At 48.8% G+C, this 19936-nt stretch overlaps 1 protein-coding gene across 5 annotated transcripts in view; it reads left to right on the forward strand.

The window, feature by feature from the left end:
• The window catches only part of MYL4 (myosin light chain 4), a 28851-nt gene extending 9556 nt beyond the window's left edge, over positions 1–19295 (forward strand). For 4 of the 5 annotated variants that reach the window (XM_013045964.2, XM_013045962.2, XM_013045963.2 and 1 more), the window contains 7 exons: positions 6867–7017; positions 9847–9874; positions 15876–16025; positions 17369–17542; positions 17999–18076; positions 18591–18635; positions 19131–19295. In XM_013045964.2, the coding sequence (XP_012901418.1) occupies positions 6901–7017; positions 9847–9874; positions 15876–16025; positions 17369–17542; positions 17999–18076; positions 18591–18619 (576 nt within the window). In that variant the 5' untranslated portion in view covers positions 6867–6900 and the 3' untranslated portion in view covers positions 18620–18635; positions 19131–19295. Of the gene's footprint in view, positions 1–4772; positions 4796–6866; positions 7018–9846; positions 9875–15875; positions 16026–17368; positions 17543–17998; positions 18077–18590; positions 18636–19130 lie in introns of those variants that run through there. The other variant, XM_045080860.1, reaches the window with a different exon arrangement.
• Positions 19296–19936: the final 641 nt, after the last annotated feature.

Here is a 19936-nt window from a genome sequence, read left to right on the forward strand (position 1 = left end):
TGTCCAAGTCAAGTAAACTCACTAACTCTGTGTCAACTCAGTATTGCTAACACGAAATTCAAGGAGATACTGCATAAATGGAAAAGCAACTAAATGTATTAATATCCACAAAACATGTTAACTTTTCTTGTCATTTTTGCAGCCAGTTTACATAAGGCTGTTGATTGAAATTAGAAAAGTGTGTTCTAATTTGCATTGTGAGGGGCTTCAATTTTAGCATAAATTCTTGTACCTCTCTAGCTAAGTGGCGAATAAGCATTTTCTTTCCTTGGACCTTCCATTTGAGCTCATTCATATGCAATATGATATCAGTGAGATTATATGCAGGTATTTTAAATTTATAGAACTGTAATTGTGGTTTATATCTTATTCAGCTTCTTACTCATCACTATGTCTTCTGGATATAGTAATGGAGACCCACATTGCTTCTGCGTCCAGCCACAAGTCATGCCGCAGCAAGAATGTCCTTATTCACGCCTCTTCTGAACTTGAGTGGGATTTCTGTCTGATGTATACTTAGCCTGATTGAGCTTCTAAGTCACAAAGCCCTTCAACTTCTATCCCCCCTATTTCTTAGCTCTTCTATTCCTTTACCTTTCTTTTTTTTTTTTTTTCTTCTGGAAGATATTCTTTTTTTTTTTTAATATTTTATTTATTTATTTGACAGAGATATCACAAGTAGGCAGAGAAGCAGGCAGAGAGAGGAGGAAGCAGGCTCCCTGCAGAGCAGAGAGACCGATGCGGGGCTCGATCCTAGGCCCCTGGGATCATGACCCAAGCCAAAGGCAGAGGCTTTTAATGCACTGAGCCACCCAAGGCGCCCCTGGAAGATATTCTTTCTTTTGCCTTTCAATACCCTACTATTTTTCCCAGCTGTGTCCATCATGGCTACTTTTCAAATCTATTGTGTTTTCTATTTTAATGATTAATTTTTTTAGAACTAACATATCATTTGTTTTATGAAAGTTTTTTTTTTCTTATTTCGACTATTATACTTCTCATATCTGATATTTCCGTTTGGTTCTTCTTTATGTCTTCTTGTTCTGTATCATTTTGGTAATATTTCCTTCCATCTCTTTTGGCCATGTTTACTAATCTTCATTTAAAATCTTGGCCTGTCTGTTGTCATATTTCTATTTCAGGTACCATCTGTAATCAAGTGGGCTGTATCCTTTTGGATTAGTTGTGCTCCTCATCTGTCTTGTCATTTTACCTAAGGGCACATAGGTTGGTTGTCCAACAGAGCAAGCCAGTGCCTCTGAGCTCAGGGGGTAAGGGTTGGAGGTGAATGAGCCCTGGTACTGAGAACAGTCCCCTTTACCCCCATCAGAGTGGAGCAGCTTTAGTAGGGGAGATGTTTTTATTAGTATTTATTAATACTGAATACTTTTAGTATAAATGCTTTTATTAGTACTTATTAATACTAAATATTAATATTTAATAGGGGAGATTTATTGCAATTCACCAGCCCTGAGAGGTTAGGGTAGGAGGGAGAAAACACTGTCCGATGTTCAGTTGCTCCCTACCTAATTTTTTACTAGCTCTTCACAAGCACAGTGCGTCTTCAGGGGCCCTGATGTTACCCTAACCAGCACCTGAATCACAGGCGATGGGGCATCGCTGTATGTTCAAGGGCAGTAGTGGAGAAAAAATCAGAACCCCAGCACTCCTTTTTTGGGGGGGGGGTCATTCCACAGCCACGCCTGGCTACATCTTGCCCCAAACCAAAGCCACTCTTCCAACACACACAGACACACACACACACACACACACACACCAGTTCAAAACAGGGCTACCCTTCATCCAAGGGGTTTCTCACAGTTCTTTTAATTTCTTGGTGTTTTCTCTGTATAATTCCTCCACTGTTGATCTTGGGAGAGGTAGCAGCCACCACACTATTTCAATCAGGACCCAGGTTCAGCTATTTTGGTACTTTCTCTGTCCAAGGCACTGTTCTAGGCATGTCACCCAACACCTTTTTGCACCATATAATGTCTCAAGAATTCTTTCTTGACTCTTGGGCTCAACAATCCCGTTATCCCAATCAGCTAGGATCCAAGAACAATGGAAATTTAGATTTCCCTCGACTTTCTAGCAGCCTCTTTGCTGTACTCCTGGCTCCTACTTTATCTCTCCTCTAATTCACATAATCCTCATGACGAATCTATGAGGTTATATTAGTGGTCCCATTTTACGGATAAGAAAAGTGAGACGTAAAGAAGTTAACTCAAGGGGTGCCTGGGTGGCTCAGTCATTAAGCATCTGCCTTTGGCTCAGGTCATGATCTCAGGGTCCTGGGATCGTGCCCCACGTCAAGACTCTGCTCAGGGGGGAGTTGGCTTCTCCTTCTTTCTCTCTCTCTCTGCTCTCCCTCTCTCTCTCAAATAAATAAATAAAATTAAAAAAAAAAAAGTTAACTTGAGGGGTGCCTGAGTTGCTCAGTCATTTAATTGTCTGACTCTTGATTTCAACTCAGGGTCATGAGATCGAGGCTGTGAACTCAGCGGGGAATGGTCTGCTTGGGATTTTTTCCTTCTGCACCCCGCCTCCCCCCACAGCCCCAACTCACATGTGTGCTTTATCTCTCAAATAAATAAATCTTTAAAAAAAAAAAAAGTGAACTAGCTTGCCTAGCCCACTGAGTCAGGGCTCCAACCCAGATGGTCTGGCTCCTAAGTGGGCCTTCTTACCCCCTGACTTGCAGTAGAGCCCGATTTACCCAGTGCCCTCTCTGGGGACAGCTTCATGTTGGCCAGGGCATTGCCCCGTGGTGTCTAGCTTATGAGACGCTGGCCAGAGGAGAGGAGGGAGGGTGACAGAGACAAGGCATTAAGAGCCAGGCCTGCTGTCAGCAGCATTTGATCCCAGGCAGGAGACTCTGATGGATATCTTTCAGGACAGGACACAGGATGTGCGTGGTTGGAGGGGAAGGGAGAAGAGTGAGCGAGTGTCAGCCCAGCCCAAACGAGGGCTGATGTCAGTTCTCTGTGTGTCTGTCCCTGGGTTTGACATGGGCTGTAAATGGGTTGTGTGAAATTTCGTCCTGCATTTTCCATCTGCTGGGTCTGAAGTCCTTCCAGCCGGAGTGTTGCAGTGGGCTGGAGCCCCTCTGGCTCGGGAACCATGAGAGGCCTCAGAGACAAGGGTTAGGCTGCCAGTACTCGCTACTGTACTTGCCCTTTCACACTGTGCTTCGGTCCTTCCCTTTCTTTCCTTTACTCTGCTCGGTCAGCAAATGTTGGAGGAGGAGGCCTATGACAAAGACCTGGCACCAGCTACTCTGCCCTTGAAGCAGAATGAGGGTCGTGGGAGTGAGAACTCTGACTTCAGTTCCTGGGCTCTTCTGACCTGTGAGCATCCTGACTTGTGGCAAGAGCAAGGCCAGAGGCAGGGAGCTTGACTCTTGAGGCATGGATCTTTCTGGAAAACCACACTCCCCTCTAGTTGCTTCTGAAGTGCCAGAATCTTTTAGCTGATATTGATGAAAGAGAATCAGAAACCGATTTGAGTAGTGTCTCCTCCCCTGCCGGGGTGCTTGTCACCTAAGGTTTCAGGCAGGCTGGCTCCTTGTGTGAGTGTGGCTGATGGACAGGCTGCCTGGCCCCAGGGACCTGCTACATGCTTTCTGAGCCACAAATATGTCACACCATGGGTCCCCAGCCGCCGCCTCTCCTCCCCCACCCCTCTCCACCTCATCCTCACTCCTGAAGCCACAGCTCATAATCCCAGTAGCTGCTGCCACCTTACCTGTCCCTACCCCATGGGCTCCCTTCTCCTGGAGTTCCTTCCAGGAAGTTCGAGACACCCCAGCACACAACTGGCTTCATCTAGGAAAGCGAATGAAATTAACAGCTCTAAGTGTTTCTAATGTGCCAGGGATGGCTTGTGGGGCTCTGCTTATGTCATCGTTTCATACAGATCTCACAATAAGGAAATGTTTACTGTTGAGGGTCTTTAAGGTACTGGGCCTGAGATTAGGAAATGGCAAATGCAGGAATCAGCCCTATGCCCCCCTGTCCCTGACGCCCACACCCTATTATGTCTGCAAATGCTCAACCAGCTCTCTAACCTCAGAGCTCTGTTCCTGAGCAGACTGGGTATTTTGATCCTCCTGAGAATTAAAACAGAAAGAAAGAAAAAAGGAAAAAAGAGAAAGATAAATGAAGGAAAAGGGAACTCCTGACTCTGCCTTTTGAGGATCGAACTTCTTACTAGAATGGTTAGAATAATTTGTTTCTTAACTGGAAGGGGATATACAAGAGCATCTCGCGAAATCGCAGACTCATTTCTTTGATGATTGTGGGATGCAGGTGTAGGAAAACACAGGAGTGGTGCTGATTGAAATGGAAAGGGGAGCTCCCAACCTGGCCTCTGTGCGTCCGTTATAGCCACAAGCAAGTTAAGGGAGCCTAGGGTGTCTGCTGAACCCTGAAAGCTCCTCATGATCTTTCATTTTAGAGATAAACAAGCTGAGGTCCAGAGAGGGGGAGTGGCTGGCAAGGTCATGACTGGTGTTTGGATCTTCCAGCTTCCGGCTTGCAGCTTTCCACCAAACACCAGTTTGTGTATCTTTGCAAACCCCACAGCACACCTAGTCCGGGAAGGGGGTGTGGTGGGGGAGAGGAGAGGAGAGGCTGGGCTTCCTTTTTCCTCCTTCCTCACCACCAGCAGTAACTTGAGTTCCCAACCCCTGGGGGGAATGAAGAAGTCAGGGAAGGGAAAGATAGGGAAACTGGAAGGGTGCAAGCCGAGGCCTCTAGAAGCAGGGGACACCAAGTCAGAAGGCACAGAGAAGGTGAGGAAGAAGAGGGGTGAAGTGGGGTGAGGTGAAGGGGCCAATGGCTGCTGTCCCAGCCAGGGCCAGTGCTGTCTGGGGTTCGGGTCTTGCTCTCTCTAGTATCTCCTCGGTCAAGTCCTGGCTTCTTTTCCTGCCTCAGTTTCCTTTGAAGGCCTCTCTGCTTACCAGTGGTGAGAGCACACCTAGGCTCTAGGAGCGGCAGGGCGGGGGCAGAGCTCCACACACCGCACAGGGAGCCAGAATTAGCCAGCTCAGCTCTGCCTCTAAATGGCTGAATGTCTCCAGGCCACTGTAAAGTCTCTCTCTGGACATTAGATTCCTCACCTAAAAAAGCAGGTAGAATGAGACCAACTCTAAAGGCCCTTTTAGCTCGGAAAGATGTGGGAAATGGAGCCTGGGGAAGAGCAGATGTGGGCCCCAGGCACCTGGAACTGGACTTAGGCACTAGCGGGGATCAGGTGTCCATTGCACAGCCATCTTGTTTCACAGGAAGGAAACTGGGCCCAGAGAGGCAGAGTGACTTTTCGGCTTCTCTCAGCTTAGACTTTTTTCCTCTGAACTGGAGAGTCTTAAAGTTCAGCTCCAAGCAATTCTGTGCAGTGGATAAGCTTTTTTGTTGTTGTTTTCTGAACATTTTATAGGCTTTCAGCAGTTTTTACTGTTTAAAAGTTTTACTGTTTAAAAGTTACAGTTTTTACTGTTTAAAAACAGTATATGCTTGGCTCCGTAACTCAGGGGTTAGAGCGCTGGTCTCGTAAAAACAATATATGCTTGTTTTTAAAATTTCCATTAATAGAGGAAGTGGAAAAAAGTACAAAATTACAAATTGCCGTGATCGCCCCTTCCTTACCGCCCCCAGGTCCCAGGGGTGTTTCTTTCTAGCCCTTTAGTATGTATTCGTCCTGACCTTTTGGATGAACACACAAACATACCATGTACGCAATACCCTCCCCCCCACCCCCGTCAATGGAATTCTGATCTCAACGATTTAAGCAAAAACTTTAAAATCAGACACACCTGGGTTTTGATCCAGCTGATGGCTAATTAGCTGAGTGACCTTGTTACCTGACCACTTTTAGTTTCAATCTCTCCAAGTGTAAAATGGGAGTAATAATGATATCTACTTCATAGGATCGTGGTGAAGGTGTAATGAGACTTTATATTCTAGCACTTAACAGTGCCTGGTACACAGTGGGCCCTACACGTACACACACGCACTTATATACATGCACGCCCACGCCCACACACAGAGTCCAGGGGGCACAGAGTGAGTTAGAGGTATAGCGACGACAAGACCCAAGTTTTCTGACCTCCAGTCACACCGACTCTTAGCCACCTCTCCCTGCCTCTCACCCCAGCCCCCCAGGCACAGGTTCAGTGCCCAGTACTTGTTGAATGGATGATTGAGGTTGCTGGTGGCAGGGGGTCAGCGCAGGAATCTGAGGTCTGTGGCGCTCCTGGGATGCCGGCTCTGGAGGAGGGAGGGCTTCCCCCTGTGGATTGGGAGGGTGTGGGGATGGTGTGGGTTGGCTGGACCAGCTGTTGCTTTGGGGCTCCAGGCCCGAGAGCTGAGCCTCAGGGCAGAGCGGAGGCCCCAGAGTGGCTCTCAGCTTAGAGGAGCCTGGCTTAAAAGGAATGTGCAGTGGGTTGCCTCTGCTCAGGAGGGGCTAAAAAAAGCCTTACCCTCCCCTGGGCTTTGTGTGAGGGTTATCAACTGCTCAAGTCAGCTCATCTCTCTGGCTGGACTCTCTGGCATTTTTTGAGAGGGTCTGTTTTCCTGGCCCCTCTGGGTTTCCAGCCGTTGGCAGGAAGAGGTCAGCCGGTCCCAGAGGTGGAGGCCAGGAGAAGTGTGAGGTGTGGAGGGAGGGGAGGCTCGTCGTCCCAAACCTGGTGACAATACACAGTTGTCAGCTGTACCCTGCTGGTGTTTCTTCCTTTTATAGTCAGACCAGTTGCTGTTGCTCTCACCCAGCCCCTCTGTGGGGGCTGCTGCCCAGGATAAAAGGGGAGGGAGGCAGCCCAGTCTCCTGTCTCATCTCCCAGGCGCCACATCTCGATTCCTTTCTAGCTCCCATCTCCACTGAAGATCCCAACGAGACGACATGCCTCCCAAGAAGCCTGAGCCTAAAAAGGAAGCGGCCAAGGCCGCCCCAGCCCCTGCCCCGGCCCCAGCTCCTGAGCCCCCCAAGGAACCTGCCTTTGACCCCAAGAGTGTCAAGGTGAGTGAAGCTTAGACACTGGGATGGAGGTGGGGATGACGTTCAGGATTCTGACTGTCCTGGACCGTAGAGCTCTGTTTCCTGGAGGCTGGACTGGGCTGACGGCTGTGGTGGTCCATGCCCCCCATCATGGTGCCGGAGGTGGTGGAGCTGGCGTTGGGGCTGGTGAGGGGTTTTGGGGGTTGTAGGCCTTTCCCCTCAGGAACGGGTTTCTGCTCTGAGGAAGCTCTGCTCTGTCACCCCAGATTGACCCAGCAGAGTCGGGGATGGCAGGGAGGTACAACCAACCAATTACTCAGCCTTAAATTTTAAGGCGCTGTGGGAGCCATCATAATGAAGAGAAAGTGACTGACCCTTTCCTCAGAGGTAGTACGCTGTCTTTCTGGAGAAAAGACACATAACGATAGTCACCAGTGCAACTTGGAGTAAGTGACGTAAAGCAGCGAGGGAGCGGGAGGTCTGGGCGAGGCTTTGTTCGAGAAGACCCTTGCAGTGGGTAGGTCTTGGGGGCAGAGAGGCTCTGGATAAGGCGAGAGGAGCCTGCTTCCCTTTCTCCCCTACCAAAGTGGTTCCCTCCTTCTGTGGCCTCAGCCAGGGCTCCTGCCTGGGGTATGCAGTGGACAGGCCCATCCCAGGCTGAGACCCTGCCTCTAACCCGGGGAGGGAATGGGGTCTGGTTCTCTCTGCCGACCCTGCTCCCCTCACCCTGGAAGGTTCCTCTTCCTGCGGCTGGTCTAGGAGCCCTGCCTGCCAGCTGACTCAGTCACTTCAGGCCTCCCAGCTCTCTGGCCCAGCTGCTGAAGGAATGGAACTGGGAGGGGCCGGGAAGGAGGGGTCAGAAGCCTCTGGAGAGTGAAGCAGTTCTAAGCCTTGGCACCAGAATGTAAGAGGTCAAGTGCTACTGGTATGAGGAGCTATTAATAACAGGTTGGGAGTGGTGGGCCCCTGGGGATAGCCATGGAGGGCAGGGCTGGGGGTGGTGAGGGATCAGATCAAAGTAAGAGCTCAGGACCTGGTTCTGTGACAAGAAGTTAGGGAAACCGAACCTCTGGGCTCCAATTTTTGGGTGACCCTCTGTAGCCCTCTCAGGATTCCTCCCTGCACCCACAGACCCAGGAGACTCTGCCCTTGTGCCGAGGACCCTGGGGTTGATCTATAGTAATCCCAACAAAGGCCAGGGTCAAGCATCACTGGCTTGGCCAAGAGATGGAGGCAGTTGCACGTCCCTGGGCTTGATTATGGTACACGTGGAGGCAATCGTGTAAGACCTTGAAAGTACCGGTTCACTTATTACTCCCACTATGGGTGGAGCCTCCCAAGAAAAACTGACTCTCCCCTGCCTCCATCAGGATGCCCTTATTCTGATTTGGTCTGATAATGCATTTCTCCTGTGGGGCAGCCTGGCCCAGGGGACAGCTGCCTAGTGGTCTCAGATCAGAGCTTTCTCTTTGACCCATCACTTCCCTCTCTCTCCTGGCTGCAGTCTTCTTTCTCACATCTGGATCTCCCAATCCTGAGGGTTGTTGAAATTGCTTTAAACTAAACTAATGAAAAAAAAAAAAAGAGGTGTCCTTCATGATTGGAAGGATATGATTTCTTATTATTGTGCTTCTCTGGTTCCTTTGCTTTGAAAACTCTGCTCAAAAAGAACAAAAAAAGTAAACTTAAGCTCAATATGGGTGGTTACAACCAGGATTCTGATTTTATGTTTTTATATTCATTTCTCTTACACATTTACTCCTGGGGCTTACCGCGTTACAAGGCAAGGCAACCGCACCGTTCCCTCAGAGAGTTCATGCAAAGCATGCTTTACCCTATTTCAGGGGTATCTTTATGGCCAAGCCTGGTCCTGGTCACAGCTAGTTTCCTTCTCAACCCTGTGTAACCCCTCCACTCTCCTAGCTCCTTCTAGCTCATTCCAGCCACCCTGGAGGTCCTCATTAAGGGGGGGGGGTGTGTTTGCCTGAGGGGGCAGAGCACAAGCTGCAGAGTTAGGACTAGAAATGCCCCTTTGTGAAAAAGAGGCACCAGGGCTGGTTACCAACCCCCCAAGAGGGGATGCAGGGTTGGGGGGGAAGGTGGGTGGTGGCCGATTAAGGACAATGAAATAATACACAAAATCCCACATTACAATGATGACTCATGCTTGTTCATTGTCATTCATTTTCAGAACTTCCCACCTGCCTCTTCTGTACTCAGCAGTGAATTATTATGTCTTGTGGGGGCGAATCCAAAATTTATTCCTTCGCTCAACCAATATTTTTTGAGTGCTCTGTGCCAGGCATCCCTGTGAACAGTAACAAAATCCCCGCCCCGGTTCGGGGGAACCCTGGCTTTGGGAGGCCTGGGCACCCCTAGAGGCAGGACTGAGGAATAGTTAGGAAACTTTGAGGGTGCCCCCAAGTGAGGCTTGCTGTCTGGATGCCCAAGAGGGAGATGTCCCGAGGAAAAGGGTGGGCAGATGGTGGAGTTGGACTGAATGTGAGGGCAGTTTCTGGCCAGTTAGCATGAGCAATTTCCATCTGACCGCAAGAGATCACCATGGGGAGTCAGCGTAGGTTCTAGAGTTCTCTGGAGTATTTCTCTCTCTTTCCCTCTCGTTCAGAGCCATCATTCATGCATGGTAGGGAGCTCCGATGGCTGCATTATTTGCTGGCTGATTGTAGTTCATTCGTCAGGAGACTGGGGTTCTGCCCTTTGCCTCCCCCGCCCCCCACACTGGTGACCTGCAGGAGGTCCCTCCCCCCCACCGTGATAGAAGCCACTTCTGCTTCCCTCTGGAAGCCTTTGGCACTCTCAGGCCTCATTCCTGTGTTTCCTTCCCCACAGATAGACTTCACGGCCGACCAGATTGAAGGTGAGTACTAACAGCTGCGCCTTCCCCCAGGACACCCTCTGTCGCCCTTCCCTGGAGGAGGAGGACGGGGTCATAGTCAACCCCGTTCTCATCATCACTCACTCATACTTGCTCATTTTCACCCAGGATATGTGATGACTTAAGCCCTTTATGTGGATTAACTCACTTCATTCTCACCACACTCCCAGGAGGTAGGAACTATTGTTGCGCCCAATTTACTGCGAAAACCGGAGACACAGACAAGTTTGGTAGCTTGCCCTTCTCACACAGCCAGCTGGTGGTACAGCCAGGACTCAAACTCAGGCAAGCTGGTTGCAGACCTGGTGGTTCTCAACTATTCTGCCAGACTGCCTGGCACCTAGTAGATGCACAGCAAACAGGTCTTTATTCCCCTCCACCAGCAAAACCTTCATGTCTGTTCCTGTGATAGGAAAGCCCTCCTCAGGTCACTGGCATCCTCTCCCGTCATCCTGTAGCCTGCTGAGACTATCACCTGCTCATGGCGACAGGGCTAGTGGTGACTTTCGGGTGTCTAGTTCACCTGTAATCCCCATCACCAACCCATCCCCATCTTTGAGGAAGACAATTTGTTTTCGCAATGTTCTATGAAGTGCTGTTACGTGCAGCTTCAAGACAAGCCTCCAGATCTTCCACCTGATTGCTGCCCCTTTTCCAGCAGGAGTCTGGTGTTTTGAGAATAGAACGTTTCATCGTGTTCTGTGTGCTTTATAGCTGGGGCTCCTTACCATTGCAACTTCCCCCTCTCTTTTCTCCACCACATGCCTCTAGGGCATAAAATCATAGGAGTTAGAAGGGACCTTGAAAGGTCATCTGCTCCAACCCCTTGATTTTAAGCACATAACTGTATATTCGTTTGTTTAGTTCTTTTTTTAAAGATGTGCAATTTTATTATTTATTTATTAATAATAATGGCTTTCCTTTAGCCTTATGTTTTTTATAAAAAGGTATTATTTATTCATTTGACAGAGAAAGTGGCAGAGGGGAGCACGACAGGGGGAGAGGGAGAAGCAGGTTTGACAATCCCAGGACCCTGGAATCATGCGCTGAGCCAAAGACCCAGCCATGAACCACCCAGGCACTCTTACTTTTTATTTTTTTAATTAGTTTATTTGAAAGAGAAAGAGAGAGAGCATGAGAGAGAGAGAGCACAAGCAGGGAGGAGCAGAGGGAGAGGGAGAAGGATGCTGAGCTGGATGTGGGGCTTAATTGGGGCTTGATCCCTGGGATCATGATATTCGCTGAAAGCAAATGCTTAACCAACTGAGCCACCCAGACACCCAGCACTTACTGTATTTTAAAAAGTATGGGATGCCTGGGTGGCTCAGTTGTTAAGCATCTGCCTTCAGCTCAGGTCCTGATCCCAGGATGCTGGGATCAAGCCCCACGTTGGGCTCCCTGCTCCGTGGGAAGCCTGCTTCTCCCTCTCCTACTCCCCCTGTTTGTGTTCCCTCTCTCACTCTGTCTCTCTCTGTCAAATAAATAAATAAAATCTTAAAAAAAAAAAAGTAAGCCAATACCAGTGTGTGGTAAAACGAAAGCAAAAACTGATATACTATTTAAAAGTAAATAAAAAATAAAAATATTTTCCTCTCGCTTTCCTGTCATGTTGATCCCGCTTCCGAAGATAACCACTGTTAATAGGCCTATGTGTTCCTAAATATATAGTGGTATGCAAGTATGTATGTAGAAAATTTACACAAACTGAGTCATGTGATAGAGACTTTCCTGTATCTTTTATTTAATACATAGTAGGAATTATTGTATTTAGTATATATTATTTAACAAGATACCTTGGTATCATTTATTTATGTATTTATGTATTTATTTATTTTAAAGATTTTCTTAGAGAAAGAGAGAGCGAGAGTATGAGTGGGCTGAGGGGCTGAGGGAGAAGCAGACTCCCCACTGAGCAGGGAGCCCGATGTGGGATTTGATTCTGGGACTCCGGGATCATGACCTGAGCCAAAGGCTTAATCGACTGAGCCACCCATGCATCCCAATATACCTTGGTGTTTTTTTATAGTTAACAAACAGTTCTACTTTATTTTTTAAAGAATTACATAGCTTCTCACAGGCAGATGTACCTTTTGATTGAATCAGGCTGATAATGATAGACCTTCATTCAGATTGTTTCCAGTTGGGAGCTACCAGCATGCCTTCCCCAGGGGAACTTTCTAGAAGTGGGTCAAAGGATACTTAAACTTTAAATTGTAATAGTTATTGTGAAATTGCCTTCCCCCAAAATGATACCAGTTTATTCATAAATAGGGCATGAGAACTAGCAGATGCATTTTGAAACTAGTGAATTTAATCTGGCTTTTGCAATGCCCTGTGGACATTCACTTTCAGTCAATAGTTTGGTGTGCTGTAAAATACTTAAAGTTGATTTAAATGCATTTTAGTTAAATATACACTTGTTTGTAGATACAAGCATGGTGGTACCCGTGAGGACTAGAGAGTCAACTAATGATAAAAAATTTTTCGTTTCCCAAATGGGAATCATGGTCAAAGCCAACTGGGGCAGCTGGTTGCCTCCTTTCTCCATGAAGATTTTCAGGGCTGTGGTCTAACTCATTTCAGTCTGTCATTATTCCTCTGATCTGGAAGATGTCCCTTTTTTTGGATCGGAGTAGTTTCTATTTGTATTTTACTCCTGCTGTCTCTTCATTTGCTCTTTGATGAAGCTGAAGATGTTATTCTCATTTTATGCTAGAAAGAATGTTACTTGGAATCAGGAGATTTTATTATTGGCCCCTAATTCTGCCACTATTGGCCACGAGACTTTGGCAAGTCACTTTTTTGAACCTTAATTTTCTTATCTGCAAAGTAAGAATATTTGGTTCGTTTCAATTCAGAAATTCTGTGACTCTATTCAGCTTCCTTTAGAATATCCTCTATTTATTTGTAGTTATCAAATCCAGTCTTAGCTTTATGGCCCCATTTTATTTCAATGCTTTTTTTTTTCCTTATAGAAACTCGTTTTTAACTCTTGACTGACTTACTGGTTCCTCTCCAGATTTCCATATTCTCTCTCTCTCTCTCTTTTAAAGATTTATTTATTCACTTGAGAATGAGGGAACATCTGAGGGGAGCGGGGGGAGAGAGGAAAAGGGAGAAGGAGAGAAGCAGACTCCTCGCTGAACACAGAGCTAGGAGGCAGGGCTTGATATCATGACAGTGAGATCATGACCTTCATGGAAACCAGGAGCTGGATGCTCAAATAGCTGAGCCACCCAGGCGCCCCGATTTCCATATTCTTATAGGCAGGGATTATCACCTTTGGTCATTGCTCTAGCAAGGACCCGACTACTACAGACTGTTGAGAAGAGGTTTCTTCTGAGCCCATGAATATCGCCTCTCATATACCCCAAGATCACACTGGCTTTGTCTTCAATCTAGTAGCAGCCCTAAGCTTGAGTGTTTGGGGTTTATGTGTATACCAGGTTTTGCAGAGGGCTGGAGCATTAGCGGGTACAGGAGGTCCCTCCCTCCACCTACTCCCTCCTCACTATTTTCTTGGTGTTCTGAATAGTTGACCAGAAGTCACGTGTGCATTGGTCTAGAAATGATGATAATTATACCTATAGCATAAGGTTTTTGAAAGATTAGACTACGTTTCGCGGGTGGGAGGGATGCGGTGACTGGGTGGTGGACACTGGGGAAGGTATGTACTATGGTGAGTGCTGTGAATTGTGTAAGACTGATGAATCACAGACCTGAACCCCCGAAACGGATAATACATTATATGTTAATTAAAAAACACAAAATAAAATAAAAAGAAAAAAGATTTAGATGTTATCAGCTCAGAGCTTGGTCAAATCATAGGTCACAGTTCTTCTGCTTTCCTTCTCATGTTCCACTGTCCTGTTAAAGATCATTATATTCTTGGGGCGCCTGGGTGGCTCAGTGGGTTAAGCCGCTGCCTTCGGCTCAGGTCATGATCTCGGGGTCCTGGGATCGAGTCCCGCACTGGGCTCTCTGCTCAGCAGGGAGCCTGCTTCCCTCTCTCTCTCTCTCTGGCTGCCTCTCTGTCTACTTGTGATTTCTCTCTGTCAAATAAATAAATCTTTAAAAAAAAAAAAAGATCATTATATTCTTCTATGAGGACGCTTCTTCTCCTATTAAATCTGACCTCATTCTTCCGCATGAACTAGGAGATCAAAAAGTCTGAGTTCAGGGGTACCGGTGTGGCTCAGTTGGTTAAGTGTCTGCCTTTGGCTCAGGTCATGATCCTAGGGTCCTGGGATGGAGCCCTGCATTGGGCTCCTTGCTCAGTGGGAGACCTGCTTCTCCCTCTCCCTCTGCCCCTCCCTGCCACTCATGCTCTCTCTCTTTGTTTAATAAGTAAATTTTTTTTTAAAGAAAAGTTCTGAGTTAGTTTCAACTCACATATTTATTGAGCAATGAATTTGTGCCAGAAGCCATGCTCATTTCTTTAAACGTTAAGAAAAAAATTAGATTCTTCTAACAAAACTGTGAGGAAGGGATTATTTCCTTTTGACAAAGGAGGAAATGAAGGTCAGTGAGGTTTAAGGTTTAAAGGTTAAGTGAGGTTTAACCTGGCCAGAATCACATAGTTAAGTGGTAAAATCGAGATTAATGCAATAAGATAAGACTAGCAGCATTGTCTGAACATTGACTATACACAGGACATTTTGTTAAGATTTTTAAATATACATTATTGTATCTGATTTGAATGTAATACAAGAATCCTATGAGGTAGGTGCCATTTATAGAGGAGAAGAGGTTTATGGAGGTTAAATATTCACTTGCCCAACGTCTCACAGCTAGTAAGCAATGGAAATGGAATTTGAACTTAATTATTCAGTAATTGAAAGACATGTGGTTTTGTAGCTTTTAAATTCTTACAAAGGCTAATAAAGGCTTGCAAATAAACATCTTGGGGAATGGCTTTGATATGTGGAATGATTTGTAAATAATCCGTAGGCAGCCTCTAAGGGATAAGTGTTTCTAGAGTACTTGGTGAGGATTAAAAGCAGCTTTTTTCCTAAGTGGTTCATACAGTCTTTGGTTTATACTGTTAATCCATTTAGTCAAACCATTTCTCTGCCAGTCCCAGTCCAAATTATCCCCAGTAATGAACTGGTTGAATCCACATTCATGAGAATTAAGGTTCTTTCCAAAGGGCCCAGAGGTGCCTTAATTTGACCTTGCTGCTTGGAGACCTGCCCTGGTAACTTCGGGGCATTGTAGCCCCTAGAGCTCCGAGCCGGCTTCAGAACTAGGGAAACAATAATAGCCACCCTTTGTTGATTTCCTTACCATGTGCTAGACAGCCGCTTGCACATTTCATAATCCCCCCGGCAACCCACTCTGGTGGACATGATGTCCGCACTTAGAGCTAAAACAAAGGGGGGCCCCCGCCGAGGTGAGCAGTTTGCTCAAGGCCGCATCCAGGTCAGTGGCAGAGCTGGGGTGGTCCGACTGGCCTGGGACAGGCAGCACCGATAGCCGACTCTTGAACAGGTCTTAACATTTTGGAAAGGGCCTCTGTGCACAACCACCTCCTTTGACCTGGTTAACGGGGAAGGGAGGGGAGGGTGAAGCCTTACTCTCTATGTTTGCACTTCGCTGAGAAGCTGGCAATCCAGACTTCTGAGCAGGGGCTGTTTTCACTTCCCTGCCATTTTGACAGTCGGGCCCCTCCCCTGCAGCAGGGCTGGGAGCGTGGGAGGTAGGAGCCCCGCTGGGGCAATATTCAGGTGACATGACAGAACTGAGAGAAGGCATCCCAGGTCCCAGCTGGAACAGATCGTGGAGGCTCCCGGATGCCCCTTTGGTTGTCAGAAGATGGCGTGGTGTGGCTTCCAGGGAGGGGCTGGAATGACGGCCAAGGGCAAACACTGAAATGTTTTATCAGCCGCACTGACCGGCTCTCAGCCTGGGTGGAGGCTGATGGCCCTTGGCCACGGTCCTCCCTCTGCCCCGGGGAGGCTGCAGTCAGATCTTCTCTCTGCAGAGTTCAAAGAGGCTTTCTCGTTGTTTGACCGGACGCCGACTGGAGAGATGAAGATCACCTACGGGCAGTGCGGGGACGTGCTGCGGGCCCTGGGCCAGAACCCCACCAACGCCGAGGTGCTGCGTGTCCTGGGCAAACCCAAGCCTGAAGGTCAGCGTGGGCCTGGGCCTCCACCTCCTGGTGTCTGCCCAAAGGTCCCTGGGGCTCCTTTTCTTCTCCCGTATTAGCCCTTCAAGACCAGACCCCCCTCTCCAGGTGACCCTTCTCCCCTTGCTAGAGTTATGGAAGTCTCCAACAGTGGATTCTTGAAGAATGTGGCCAGGGCTTGATCTTGTTTTCCCTGCGAGGTTGGAGCTCCTGGAGAGCAGGAAGGACCTGCTTCAGGGTGTTCCTCTGACACCCCAGGGTACAGGGAGGTGAGCTGGGGGTCTCACCACTCACCACCTGCCCGCGCCCCCACGCCCAGTATGCTAGTTGCAGTGTTAATGCACTGAAATGTCCTGTGGCCACTATGAATTGTATCACAAAGACTTTGTGACTTTGTTTCCTATGATGGTGAGAGCACTGAAGATGGCAAATGATTCATTTAAGTCAAAGCAGACTCAAGATGAGCTTCGTAACGATGCCTCTTTTGCTCATTTGCCTTCACTAGGTTTTGGTGAATGAGTTTCAAAAGGAATGCAGGGGAATGTGTCCCATTTGTGAATGTCATCTGTCATGCATAGTAGTAGAGTTAACAGCTGCTCCGACACATATGTCCTTCTAAGAGGTGTCACACCCGGTGGGGACAGGCAGACCTGGGGGGGAGCCCCCCAGGCTTCTCTACAGGCTTCCTGGGCCCCATATAGCTCCCTTCCCCTTTCCTTGGTTCTGGCCCCTCCCCTCCTCCTCTTGCTGGTGAAAACCCCAGGGTGGGGGAAGGATGTGGGGAGGAAAGGGCCAGAGGACCAGCAGGGCTTGTTAGAGGTCAAAGGTGTCTGGGTGCTTCCATATTTGAAAGTCCTTGTGCTGTTAGAGAAGACAGAATTGCCAACATCTGTGGTATTTAAAAATGAAAGCTTTCAACACACTATTGTGTGGGAGAGATGGGCTGGCTCATCAGGAAAGAATTGCAAATTTGTAAAAATGATTGATTCAGCCTTGCTCCATTTAATGTGGTCTAGGGATGAGACCCAAAGGAGAAATGATGCAAAATTCCCTTTTTGCAATCCTATCAGTTTACCTCTGGGACGTGTCCATCCCATGTCAAAAGTCTAAACTATGAATGTGAGGCCTGGTTCTGTGAGCCTTCGGGCCCCTCAAATCCTGCCACGGCTGCCCCGGCTCCCGGCACCTGGCTGGCCACGTGGGGCTTAGAGGTCTGGGTGGAGTCGCCGTGGCTTTCCCCTTCCGCCCTGGTCTGGCCTGGCAGAGCCGGGGCGAGGCCCCCTGAGGACCTGCTGCTCCCCTTGAGCCCCTCGTCACATCACATCCTCTCTCCTAACCGCCTGAAGAGATGAATGCCAAGATGCTGGACTTCGAGACGTTCCTGCCCATCCTGCAGCACATCTCCCGCAACAAGGAGCAGGGCACCTATGAGGACTTCGTGGAGGGGCTGCGTGTTTTCGACAAGGAGAGCAATGGCACGGTCATGGGTGCTGAGCTCCGCCATGTCCTCGCCACCCTGGGTACGCAGGCTCGTGGTGCCCGAGGGGGTGGAACGGAGGGGTGGGAGTGCCCAGGTGGCGTAGGTAGGGGGTAGACGGGGGTCCCTGCTTCCTGAGGATCATGTCCTGATTCAGGCTCTGTCTCCCCAGGCTCTGCAGGAACAACCTTCCCCCAACTGGGTCTGCTCAGCTGGGCTGGAAGGAGGAGACCTGGTTGGTGGGACCCAGGGCTCCCATCCTTATCATTGCCTCAATCACGGGGGCCCTGGTCCCCCACCCCCCTCAGTGCTGGCTGTAGGGCAGAGGAAGAGGCCTTGGGGAGTAGGAAAGATCTAAAACCTTGGCTCTCCCTGCAGAGCTTGGATGTCCAGGTCCCAGATCCGGGGAGACTTGGGACTTGAGACTTAAGGGGGTGCTTGGGTTTGGCCTGTCCCTCCTTTGCCGTGTATAATTCAGAGCCTCCTGCCCCCACCCCAGGAGAGAAGATGACCGAGGCTGAGGTGGAGCAGCTGTTGGCGGGGCAAGAGGATGCCAATGGCTGTATCAATTACGAAGGTATCCCATCATGCCTCACTTCCATGGACCTCTGGAGAGGGCGGGCACAGTTTGGGCCAGACCGGTCTGCAGAACAGGACAGATCCAGGAATTAGAGGCTAGATGGATGTTGGCGAGCTCCCGATGGATGTTCTCTTCCATCCTTGGACTGAACAGCATAGTGTGATGGAAAGAGCATGGCTTCTGGAGATAGCTCTGTGATAGACCAGCTCTGTGACCTGGATCAAATCACTTACCTTCTCTTAGTGTCCGTCTTCTCATCTGAGCAATGGGGTGATGCTGGCTCCTTTCTCAAGGTTGGGGGGATTAGCAGAGAAAATGTAGCTCCTTTCATCTCTGTCCAGTGTCAGCTGAGAAGACACAGAGCAGAGGTTGGGTCTCTTCTTCCTGCTTCTCCCCCATCAACCCCAAAGGAGAGAAAGAATCACCGCCAGTAGAAAGGGTGGTGGGAAGTTTAGAAGTCAGGGGCTGAGAGGGGCCAAGTGTGGTAACTGATTTCTGTCTCCCTTCCCAGCCTTTGTCAAACACATCATGTCTGGATAAAGCAGACCCCTCGCCGGTGAGTGCAGCGTCCCCCACCCCTAGTCCCTTCTGGGGCCTGCCAGGGGGCTCCCAAACACCAACACATGCCCTAGAGCTTTTCAGTCCTATTCAGACTCCGTAAGGGGAAACCAGAAGGGCCATCATGGGCGAGCAGCCTGGCCTGCCCACCATTCCCTGCTCTCTCTGCGCTCCTGCCTCCTGCCCTCGGTCCCTTCCAGCCTGGCCTTGCTCTCTCCCTGCTCTTTGTACCCTGTCTTGACCCTCATCAATGACACCTGACAGCCTTTCTATTAAGGTGTCTCAAGGCGAGACCATTCCCTCTGGACTGGAGCCTCCTGTACTGGCTCCTGCATGTGCAAAAGCTGGGTCCTGGGGGGAAGAGCGCCCTGGCCTGTGCCCTTGACTCTGTTCCTCACTCCCTTCCCTGGACTCCCCTTGGGCTGAGGGCCATCCCAGCTGGGGTATGGGGTTTGTAATAAGGGGCTGGGGTCCATCTAGCACTTTCTTTCAGGTGCCTGTTCTGGGCCTTAGCCTTTCTGGAGTGAATTAAGCCAGAGACCCAGAGAGACTGAGCTGGAGCTGGGGTCCTGGACTTACCCGACACAACATGACTCCTTGGGCCCCGAACCCTCCCTGTAAATAAACGGTTCTGGCAAGCCTGGGCCAAATACTCTGAGTCCAGCCAGTCTTTGAATTATTTTTAAAAAATGAATTAATTGAGAATGTGTGTGTGTGTGTGTGTGTGTGTTTGTGTGTGTGATGTGAGGGTCCACACATATTCCTCAGGGAAATGAGTGGTATCTGGGAGCTGGGAGACAAGGGCTGAAGCCCAGGGATCTGGAAATAATGAGGTTAGACCCATGAGTGGAAAGCGCCACGGGGTAGGGGGCTGCAGTTCGTGGAGCTGTAATCCGGAGTTTCGTTTCCTTCCAAGGCTCACTCCCCACCTTGTCTCACCTCCAGGTGGTGAACAGGAAGGGGGTAAAGGAACACTGGGGCTGCCAGGGTCCCCTCAAATGGTTCTTCTTTGTTTGTAAAAAATTGTGGCAAAATAAATATAACATAAAATTTCCATCTTAACCATTTTTAGGGGACAGGACTATAGTGTTCGGTATATTCACATTGTTGGGCACCCCATCTCCAACCTTTTCGTTTTACGAAACTGAAACCCTATGTCCATTACATACTAACTCGCCAGCCCCCAGCAACCACCGTTCTACTTTCTGTCTTTGAATTTGACTCCTGTAGATATCTCATATAAGTGGAATCATACAGTATTTGTTTTTTTGGGTCTGGTTTTTTTTCACTTAGTATATT

This window comes from Mustela putorius, unplaced genomic scaffold, assembly GCF_011764305.1.
Source record: "Mustela putorius furo isolate JIRA1106 unplaced genomic scaffold, ASM1176430v1.1 tig00000487_pilon_pilon_pilon, whole genome shotgun sequence".
Taxonomy (NCBI): domain Eukaryota; kingdom Metazoa; phylum Chordata; class Mammalia; order Carnivora; family Mustelidae; genus Mustela; species Mustela putorius.